The sequence below is a fragment of the Benincasa hispida genome, chromosome 6 (assembly GCF_009727055.1).
Source record: "Benincasa hispida cultivar B227 chromosome 6, ASM972705v1, whole genome shotgun sequence".
Taxonomy (NCBI): Eukaryota; Viridiplantae; Streptophyta; class Magnoliopsida; order Cucurbitales; family Cucurbitaceae; genus Benincasa; species Benincasa hispida.
The window spans coordinates 9,472,616-9,484,539 of NC_052354.1; the positions used below are offsets into that span (position 1 = coordinate 9,472,616).

Consider the following 11,924-nt stretch of genomic DNA (forward strand, 5'->3'; position numbering starts at 1 on the left):
ATGTCTCCAGTCAAACTGAAGATCCGCCACTCCGATTTGAAGATCCGCCACTCCGATCAAAGCAATATCTGCAGGGATTTTGGCCAAGCCTATGGTACCACTAATATATTCAAATAAAATAGAGATAGTATAATTTTGATTTTAAAATAAAAAAAAAAAGATTTATTTATGGTATAAATTAAGATTACACACTCCTAAAAATTACAAATACATTTTCTACTATATATAAATATTTAAACAATCAACTTCAAAATATTTTTTTTTTAAAAAAAACCAAAATCATAAAACATCAATTATATAATTTTGAAATTAAAAAAATATTCTGATAATTGAAAATATAATCCTAGATTATATGATATATATTTTTCTTTTTTAAAAAAGAACGCTAATTGATATATGGAGGTAGAAGATATTCATCTCAACCTCCTTTGCCTAACCTAAATTGGCATGCCCTACTCCAGTTAGGCCAGATACATGCACAAAATACACATTTGTTCAGTATCTTTAAAAATTATTAAAATCTTATACCATTTTTTTTAAAAAAAAACACTGAAAAATACATTATAAGTAATTATGATTTGAAAAATGATTTCATAAAAGAAATTTTATGTATAATTTTCAGAGAATTTATCGGTGTGTACCTCTAATATATTTTTATCTATTCAAATAAAATAAAATGGTATAATTTTGATTTTAAATAAAAAAAATATTTATTTATCGTAGTACAATAATTTAAACTAAGATTAGACTCTCTTAAAAATTACAAATACACGTGGTTTTTAAAGATTTTTCTACGTATATAAATATAAATTTTTAAACAATCAACTTCAAAATATTAAAAAAAATAAAAAAACCAAATCATAAAACTCCATTTATATAATTTTGAAATAAGAAATATTTAATTGAAAATATAAGCCGAGATTATAACATTAATTGTGGTAATATTTGTTTTTTTTTTTAAATAACAAAAGTGATATATAGAGGTGGAAAATTCAAATCTCAACTGCTGTAACTTATTTAAATTGGTTTGACTTGTTCTGAACCTGCATACACAATTATTAAAATCTTATATCATTAAAAAAACTGAAAATACATAATGAGTTAGGATTTGAACAAAAATTTGATAAAAGAAAATTTATTTATAATTTTCAGATAATTTATCCACCATGTATCCCTAATATATTCTTATCTATTCTATTCAAATAAAATAAAGATGCTATAATTTTTATTTAAAAAAAACATTTATTTATCCTACCATTAGGTCCTCTGTAAGATTACAAATATATGTTGTTTGTTACAGATTTTTCTACCATGAATAATTTTTTAAATAATTAACTTATAAAATATTAAAAGAAATAAACAAAATCATAAAACATTGTATAATTTTGAAATCAACGCAATATTCTGATAAGATCAATATCGTTTTTTTGAATCTCCAACATAAATCTATTTAAGTACCATAAACACAAAACAAATCACAGAAGTCTATGCAAAGAAAAAAAAGGTTCCTAAAAAATAAATATGAAATTCTTTGTTCTTCTTTTGATCATTTTTCTTCAATCTCTCCAAATTTCAGCAAAAACCTTCAATGTGGTTAATTATGGAGCTATTGGGAATGGATCTATTGAAGACACTCAAGTAAATATGAATTTAATCTCTATTTTGTATTTTTGTTTTGGGTTTGGTATTTTTTCCCCCTTTTTTATCTATCTTCATTTTAATATGAATGTTTTAAATAGGCTTTTCTTGACGCTTGGAAAGCTACGTGTAATTCTTCAGATTCTTCTCCTATAATGACGGTTCCTGGTGGCAACTCATTTTTACTTCAACCTTTCACTTTGGACGGTAGCAATTGCAAGTCTACAAGTATTAGCATTGTGGTTTGGATTCTTTTCGAGATTTTTTTTATTTAGTTAATGTTATTATTATAAACTTTTTCCTTATAATTTTCTATTTAATTTTCTTCTAAAATCTTTTTATATCATTTACTATTTTTTGTTTAGTTTTCTTTAGGACTGAATGATAGAAAAAAAATTGTTGTACAAAAAAATAGATTTTATTTAAACTTTTTTAATGTTTTGAAAGCTATTATGAATGGTTATAATTTTTTTTTTCCAAAAATGGCTTATTTTTAAAATCACAAACACTAATAATGATGGTGGAAGAGTTAGTATTCAATAACATATTATTTGGATCTTTTTAGGTTACAAATAGTTTTTAATGATTTTTTAATTTAGACTTAGATACTCAAATCCTAATAACTATTTTTCTAGGGTTTGGCTAGATACTCGAATTATAATTTTAAAAGTGGGGTTTGGTTGTATTTAAAAAAAAAATACTCTTGAATATTCTAGTTTTTGGTTGGATACACAAATTATAATATAAAATTACTTGTATATTACTATTACTAATACGAATATTTAGTTTGCCCACATCTCAACCTCCCATTAAGTGTTATATATATTGGTAAAGATCCTAACGAATTACACATTAATTATTATATTAATTTGTGATCTTTCTAAAATTTATATAACCTATTAATTTTGTTTTTTTTCTTTCAAATTAGATTGATGGAGAATTGATTGCACCAAAAAATCCATCAGCTTGGAAATATAAGGGAAAAGAATGCCGCCAATGGATTTTATTAAAGCATATGAAAGGTCTTGTAATTAAAGGTTCTGGTACTATCAATGGTCGAGGAAATACTTGGTGGCATCTCTCTTGCAAAAATAAAAATAAAAGGGTATATTTTCTTTTATCTTAATTAATTAATTTATTAATTTACTTTTGAGTTATTGTCACTTTAGCAATATTTTAATATTATACCTTTGAAATTTAATAAGAACTTTTTGTTTTTTTTAAATCTTTGGCAGTGTTGTAGAAGAAAACCAACGGTAAGTAATATTTGATTCCATTTTTGTTTTTAATGCTATCTATGCAAAAAGAAACATTAGATTATATTTAATTCAATCTTAATTCTGAAAACATAAATTTTCAGGGTCTAATTTTGGAACATTCAGAAAAGGTGCACATAAAGGATCTAGCTTTTAAAGATAGTCCCCAAATGCATATGGCCATCGAAAGATCAAAATATGTATATGTTAAAAACTTAAACATTCAAGCACCAAGTGAGAGTCCTAACACGGATGGAATTCATATCCAACATTCTCGGAAAATCGTTATTAGTATGTCTAATATTCGCACAGGTAATAGACATATCTACCAAATTATTCAAATATAATTTGTCACGTGATATGTGTAGTGAGATTAGTGCAAAAAGATGAGTAAACTAACTATTTTGAAGGTGGCAAAATTTTCAGGAGATGATTGTATTTCAATTGGGGATGGTTCATATAGAATCAACATCTCTAGCATTGCCTGTGGTCCGGGACATGGCATTAGGTGATAATGTTTGATTATTTATCCCTCAATTAATTACATTTAACATTTTAATTTCTTATTTAAGCATACAAATTATTTTGTTTTGTTATTGATTTTTTTACCCTTTCTCAGTATTGGAAGCCTTGGTAAACATGGTGGACATGAAACTGTTGAATTTGTCAACGTGAAAGATGTAATTTTTACGGGTACAACCAATGGAGCTAGAATAAAAACGTGGCAGGTAATTATTTATTATATAACCCATAGTTTATTTTAAAGTGAACCAATTTATTTATAACAATAGTAAAATATTATTGTTAGTTATAGACCATCTATTAGTATTAGTGATAGATATATATATATAAGTAGATAGTGACATTTTGTTATAGTTTTATTATTTAAATCAATTACTCTATAATTAAACAACTATATTAAAGTTTGGGGTTGGAAATCTATAAATTAAATGCCTTATTTAAAAGTTTTAAATTTTATATATTTTGTACTTAGACCATGGGATGTGCATTTTGAATGGCACCCATTTTTGTACATTCCAACAATTTGTCTAATCATATAATTTGTCACATAGAAAATTACTCTTTTTTTAAATATTTTAATTAGGTGATATTTGAGTATATCCCAAGATGCTCATCCCTATACTTCCACTTTCCATTACTCACACCACAAAAATAGTTAAAAATATTTTAAAAATAAATAATAATAAGGGTGGTTTTCAAATATATAGCAAGATTTCAGAATTGGCAATGATAGATAGACACAAATAGAATTCTATTTATGAAATTTTGTTATATCTTGTAAATATTTTCAACAATTTTACCATTTGAAATAATTTTTTTTTTATAATAATTTGCCTCATGTCACATTACGATAGGACGATTTGGTGGGATACACAAAGATTCTCCGAGATGCACCTAAATATTTGTCATTTTAATTTATTTTCATTTATGTGATGCTAATCTAACTCATAGAGGTGAGTGCATCTTATGATATATCTAAATATTTGCTCATAGGAGATTATTTGTTACTAAACATATTTGCTTGAGTTAGAGTGCTTTCTTTTTTTAACTTAATTTTGTATTGTATCATTTTTTTTCTTTTTACTTTTCAATTATTCTTTGTATCTTTTATATTTTGAGTAGGAAAGAATGCTTGTCATTGCCACGTGACAACTATCCAATAAAAAATTGTCATGTGCGAATTTTTTTAAAATAATTTTTTTTGTGTGTGTAAAGAGAGGGGAAGCATTAGAGCAGAGGGATGTAAGAAAATGAGTGTAGTCAGACTATACCCAAGTATTACTCGTTTTCGGCCCAATATATCTCGATTATTATTATTATTAGTTGATATAGTTTATGGTAAAAAGTTATGATTAATTTCGTAAATAATTGATCATATGTGAATAGGGTGGGAGTGGATATGCAAGAAACATCAATTTTGAAGGCATAATTTCTCGTGGCTCATCAAATCCAATCATCATCGATCAATTTTACTGTGACCACGAAAAGTGCAAAAATCAGGTAATTAAATCTATTTGGTAATCATTTTACTTTTTCTTTTTGTTTTTTAAAATTAAGCCTATAAATATTATTTCAACTTCCAAATTTCTCATTTCTCATCTAAAAAAAAGTAGCATTCAATAAGTGTCTTTGTTTTTAGAATTTGGCTAAGAATTCAACTACTATATTTAAGAAAAATGCAAATTATTAAAGAAATATGATGAAATAGGCTTAATTTTAAAAAAAAAAAACAAAAAAACTAAATGGTTACCAAATGAGTCCTTAATAATTATTATTTCCATTCTAAATTTCTAGGTTAGGATCATATTTTATCGATCAATCTCCAACATAATTTTCGAAACAAAAATAATAAATTTATTGTTGTTGCAGACTTCAGCAGTAAAAATCAGCAACGTAGTGTACAGTAAAATATCAGGAACATCAAGGAGTAAAATTGCAGTAAATCTTGCTTGCAGTGAGTCAGTCCCTTGTAGAAATATCTTTATGAAAGATATTGAATTGGGGTCTATCCATGAAGATGAACAACAGATCACATCATCTTATTGTGGAAATGTTGTTAATGGACTTATGGATGGAACTGTAATTCCCACTGTTCCTTGCTTAAACCCAATGAGTTGGTAGATTTTTCTGGTGTATTTATATATATATATATGTTTAAAGTTTGTTAGGCTTAGCATAATGTTTTTTTTTCGTTTAACAATTGTGAAAGTGAGAAATCGAATTATCGAGAATTGATTGATGGTGAAGGACTGGTTTTAAATTAGGTTTTTAGTTAATGACTCATTGATATTGATGTTATATAACTTTAGAAGGATTATTATCACTTTGAATATAATTTAGTAAGATATCTTTTTGGAAAGTTTGAGCTTTGTTGATTTTAAAAAAATATATCGTTTAACACTTAATATCACAAAACGTTCTCATAAATTGAACATTTGTCATTCAAAGTAAAGTGCTAAGAAGATTTTTAATACAATGGCTACTCATGAATCGCAATCTACTTCTACAAATATTAATACAATAAGGTCGTATGATTCATTAAGTAAAGTTAATATATTAGAGTTTAGTAAGTTTGTGTTTGAAATGTAGAGTTGTAGAATTTTTCGATAAATATAAAAAGCAGAGAAAGAGGAGAAAGTGAAGTTACTCAGAAAAGAAGAGGAGAAAAGAGGAGAATATGTAGTCGGTCAATAAATATAGTGTTTACTATTAAAGTTTTAGTTGATAGTGTTTACTATTAAAACTGAGTTGTTTAAAGTGAATTATTTAAGAGTGTATTTGGTTTAACTTTTCAAATAGTTAATTGTGAATAACTTTTTTCAAACACATTTTTTTCTTCAGTCAATCAATAGACCCAAACTCAAGTGTAAAAAGTGTTTAATATAATTTATGAGTTAAATGATAAATTGTCTCCAAACTTTCATAATTGTATCTATCTTATTTATGTATTTCATGAAGTTGTAAAATTTTGAGGTTAAATTATAAAAAATGCCCTTGAAGTTTCAAAATTTTCAAAAATACCCTTAAATTTTAAAGAGTTCAAAAAAATACTCTTGCGGTTAGTTTTAGATGAAAACCGTTAAAGTTTTGTTTCAAAAATACTCTTGCGGTTAGTTTTAGATGAAAACCTTTAAAGTTTTGTTTCAAAAATACCCTTGAACTTCCAAAATATTTCAAAAATACCCTCAACTTAATAAAAATTCAAAAATACCTCCCTCGTTAGTATTTGTTTGAAGTTTTCAGTTCGAAGAGTACCAATTTTAATATAAATTATATAGATATCCTCATTTTTTTCCACATAGGTACTCTCATGTTTCTCTTAATTTTCCAATTCTTAGCGTACACCAATTTTCTCGGCAAACCCAAAATCAAAATCAAAATCAAAATTTTAAGTTAAAACATAAAATTTCAAAATTTCAAAATCAAAATCTCATCTGAAACATACCACAATCAAATAATCAGCCTAAATTGTATTGGTTCTTAGGAATGTAGTATTTATTTTAATTCTTAGATAGGTTATTGAACAAAAGAAGCCATTGGGACATTCTAGATGCAATTCAGGCTTAAATGGAGCAATTAGCAAGCAACGGAAAGCAAAACGGTGAAATCAAGCAACGAGAGGCAGCAAGCATTTGTGGCGCCGCAACGCTCTCCATTTGATATGCGCACATGAAGATGCACTCCTTCCAATTTGCTCCAAGGCATTTCATGAGGGGCTTCAGCATTGGTATAAATTGGTATAAGCTAAAAATGGGAAAATTAAAAAAAATATATGAGAGTACTTATATGTACGATAACTAGTCAATAACTTTTTTATTTGACTATTTATCATTTTGGTAGGTTTCAAGAAGAGATTTTGATATTGAAATTTTGTGAATTTTGTGGTATTTTATGTTTTAACTTAAAATTTTGGTTCTTGTTTTGGTTATTGAAACAATTGGTGTAAGCAAAGAATTGAAAAATTAAGAGAAATATGAGAGTAACAATATGAGAAAAATGAGGATATCTATATAATTTATTTTAAAATTGATTCTTTTCGAATTTAAGAAAACTTCAAACAAGTGGAAATATTTTTTAATTTTTTTATTTATAAAGTCATTTTTGTCATGAGGAATTCACGGTTTTTGTTCAAATACTAATGGTAGAAGTATTTTTGAACTTTTATTAAGTTAAAGATATTTTTGAAATGTTTTGAAAGTTTATGAGTATTTTTTAAACAAAATTTTAACAATTTTAAAGGTATTTTTGAAACTTTTGAAACTTTAAGAGCATTTTTTTTACCGAAAGTGTAAAAAGTTCAGTGCATTTTTTTTTATAATTTAACCAAATTTGAATATTTACATGCCTTTGAAATTTAGAGTCATCTATCATATACAAAATAAATCTTTCATATCTCACCATTCAAATACAAAATAAATATCTTAACCATAATTTTTTTTGTAATATATATAATTGGACCCGACCAACCCATCAACCATTATCAAGTCAGTATTTAGGTTAGAGATTTTTACGTAAATTGTTATTTTTGGATCATAATTTTTAAAAATGTATTTTCTTTTCTATTTTTTCAATGAAGGCTTTTTGTAATTTTTGTGGACGGTTTTATCATTTTTTTTAATTTTCATGCATAATTGTTTTTTTGTATAATTATTCCATTTTTCTTTTTTTTTTCTTTATTTTCATTTTTTCCTGATTGAATTGTGTGTAATTATTAATTGAGCCACATTTTGTTGTTTTTTGTATATTGTTTAATGCCCCCAAGAATGATTATTCATATTCTAATGCATTTTTAATTACTTTTTGTTTAAAAAACTATTTTTAATGATTCTTGCTTTTACTCTTCTATATCTCTCTTTCATTTGGTAATAGAAAGGTTTGTGTGTTTTTTCTTCATTTCTCGATTTTTGCATGCATTTTTTTCGTTGTCTTCATGCATTAGTTATCCTTTTCCACTCGTCTTCATCTTCGTTTTTAGCATGCATTTTCTTCATGCATTCATTTTTTTTTTCGATTTTTAACATTTTTTGTTCGTTATCTTCATGCATTAGTTATCCTTCTCCACTTGTCTTCATCTTCCTTTTTTGCATGCATTAGTTTTTTTTTTTTCGATTTTTAACATTTTTTCGTCTTTGTCTTCGTTCTTTTTCCCTATTTTTTGCAGATTTAATATGTTGTTTGAACGTTCTTCATTAATATTGGAATGGGTTAGTTTCAAATATTAAAATGTTCAAATGTTCAAATGTTCATTATACATTTTACTTTTTTTTCTCATTGATTTTTCTGTTATTTCATTTTTTTTTCTGTTAGTTTTGTTTTTTTCTCTGTGTATACATCATGTTTGTACAATATATACTTTGGTGTATATTATGTATACATTGTTCAGTTTGTGTACTGAAAATGATCATCCTGAAAAATATGTTTTTTTATGTATTACCTTTTATAGGATATCTTACTGCTCAAAATTTATATACTGGGGTATATGATTTTGTTGTATCATATATGTATATATGGCATATGTGTTATTTCAGATTTTTCATACTAAGGTATATATTGAATGTATTGTTATATTTGTTTGTATACTAAAAATGACCGTTATATATGATATAGAAGTTTTTTAGATAATCATTCTGTACTTATGTCTTATTATGTACTATATTTTATAGGTACTCTTACTGTTCCAATTTTATATGACAGTCGTTTCAACGAGAGAGATAATTACATTATTGATTACAAAGTAGCTGAAATTGATTTTCATGATCAAATGTCATTCCTTGAGTTTCAACAATTAGTAGTCGATAAGATAAGTAGTGTAGGAAATTGTGGTAACGTTGAAATTATTGCGTGTGTTGGATCTAAGGATTTTATTAAGAAGGATTTGAAACTTAGAGAAGATAATGACATTAGATGGTTGTTCTATCTGATTTCTAGTGGTGAAAATTTTGCTCATTGATTGTTGTTTTTTCAAACAACCTATCAATAGTCTTGGATGGTATACATCCCAATGAAGCTATAAGTAATATTAATGATGATGGTGGTCATTATTACGAAACAATTGATTTCTTGAAGATTTCCTAAGATGTGTTGTTGAATGTTATACGCGTTATTGCAATTAGAAATAACTTTCAATACCAGGCTGTTTAATCAAATAAGCAAGTTTTGGTACTTAGTTTTCCTGTCAATGGATGTAAATGGTCGCGCCGTGCTCGTTAAATTAGAGATGATGGGAGTTATATGTGGATAATTATAAGTTTTGATCATGAGCATTCATGCTCTTTGGATATTGTGTTGACTGGCCATAGACAAGCATCATTTTCTGTTATTAAGGAGTGCATCAAGTAGAAGATTAGCATTGATGGTAGTCATTCGATCATGCCTAAGGCTATAGTGAATTATATTCGAATTGAGCATGGATTAGACATAACTTACCAAAAGGCTTGGTGTGCTCGAGAAGCTGCTTTGAATGAAATTCGAGGATCACTTGAAGAAGCTTTCAAGATGATTCCAACATTTGCTTTTCAGTTGGCTGTGAGAAACCTGGAATATTTTTAATATATTGTTATTGTTTTTATATATCCCATTGTCTATGTTAGATTCTTTAATATACTGCAGTATATGTGATATATTTACAAGTTCTATTATTGACTACAAACTTTATGATCATGGGCGGTTTTTATTTTTCTTCATGGCTTTATCTGCTTGTGTTTCGGGTTGGAAGCATTGTCGTCCTGTTATCGGTTGATGGTACTTCTTTGAAGAACAAGTATGGTGGGACCCTTTTAACGGCATGTGTCCTAGATGCCAATGATCAAATATTTCTCTTAGAATTTTGTGTTGTTGATTCTGAGAATGACCGTTCATGGCAGTGGTTTATGATCCATTTAAAAAAATTATTGGGAATCAGAATGATGTTTTGATCGTCTCTAATAGGCACAAGAGTATAGTAAAAGCAGTTGAGTAGATATAGCCTAACATATTCCATTGTATGTGTATCATGCATTTATTACGGAATATAAAGCCTCGATATAAGGAGAAGCTCATAGATTCCAGATTTATTTCATGTGCAAAAGCTTTCGATATTGTTGATTTTGAAGTTCTAATGCAATTGTTGGATTTGAGTGCATGAGGCATGCAAGATAAGTTACAAATTATTGGTTTTGAAAAATGGTATTATGCCTTATGCCCTTGTAGGAGGTATAACATAATGATGATGAACATGTCTGAAAGTCTAAATTTTGCCATTTTGAATGCTAGGAATCTACCAATTACTTTGATGCTTGATGTTTTAAGGATGATTATGCAATGATGGTTCTATGATAGGAGGAATGAAGCATAATACCAAGTGACTGAGTTTACCAAAGAAGCAGAGAACCATTTAAGGGAACAAATTGCTCAAGGCAAATCGATACAGGTAAGTATATTTTGTATATACTCTAGTACATATCAGATATACATAATAATATTTTTTTAATTGAATTTGCAGGTTTTTCCAGTGAATAACATTCAATATCAAGTGATAGATGGAACCATTCAACATGATGTGCACCTTGCCTTCTTGTAGTTGTAGCTACAGGATGTGAGATATTTTGCAGATTTCGTGCCCTCATGCATGTGCTATGTTGAGTAAGAAGCACTTATCAATTAAGAATTATGTTTTACCATACCATCCTAATACGAATCTTTCTTCAATATACAAAGACTTGATCCATCCGGTAGGTGATCCACGTGGTTGGAACATACCTGAAGAAGTAAGATTTGGAGGTGAGTGCTAGTCAATGGTTAATACTTCATAAAGCACCTTAGCATTTTCGTTTTACCTTCTAATGTCAAGCGTCCAGTTGGTAGACCAAAGAAGTTGAGAATCCCTTCTCAGATGGAGTTTAAAAAGAGTGTGAAATGTGGTCGTTGTGAAAGAGTTTGGCACAATCGGAGGTTGTGTAAATATAAAATTCCGCAGTAGAAGTTCGTGTAAATATCAAACTCCGCAGTAGAAGTTTTGTTGTTTTTTGAAGCTCAAATCGTTTAGCGCTTACGCTCATCATGTAACGCTATCGTCTAGCACTTATGTTGATCGTGTAGCACCATCGCCTATCGTGTAACGCCATTATCTATCCTGTAGTGCTATCGTCTAGTGCATCATTTCACATTGTTTAGTACCGCACGTAGCTACACAATCTTCCGCGCGCGCCACTCCAACGCCCAGCGCCCACGCTCGCGTACACTTGATACTGTCGGTGCATGCTAACCTCTAAGATTTGGTTGCCGCATGCCTTGTCCACGCATAGCTTTTCTTCTCTTGGCCACACTTGGCTTCCTTAAATGCTCAACTAACCTCTCAAATGAGTAAGGCCAACGTCCTTGACTCAACTTCAAAGCTTAGCACAAGGCCAACACATGGGCAAACACTTATCCAATTTTTTTTCTAACTTCCAACGCATGGATTACATTTAGCCAATTTTCTAGCATCACCTAAGAGTCGAGCTTTCAAACTTAAACTTTTCTTCTAACTTT

At 28.1% G+C, this 11,924-nt stretch overlaps 1 protein-coding gene across 1 annotated transcript; it reads left to right on the forward strand.

Annotated features, from left to right (window-relative positions):
- On the forward strand, positions 1–9,366 carry LOC120079090 (probable polygalacturonase At1g80170). Its single transcript, XM_039033277.1, has 11 exons — positions 1–94; positions 1,577–1,638; positions 1,740–1,880; positions 2,567–2,743; positions 2,874–2,894; positions 2,999–3,206; positions 3,321–3,402; positions 3,514–3,622; positions 4,803–4,916; positions 5,286–5,529; positions 9,080–9,366. The coding sequence occupies exons 1-11, from the start codon at positions 1–3 to the stop codon at positions 9,364–9,366; spliced, it is 1,539 nt and encodes a 512-aa protein (XP_038889205.1).
- Positions 9,367–11,924: the final 2,558 nt, after the last annotated feature.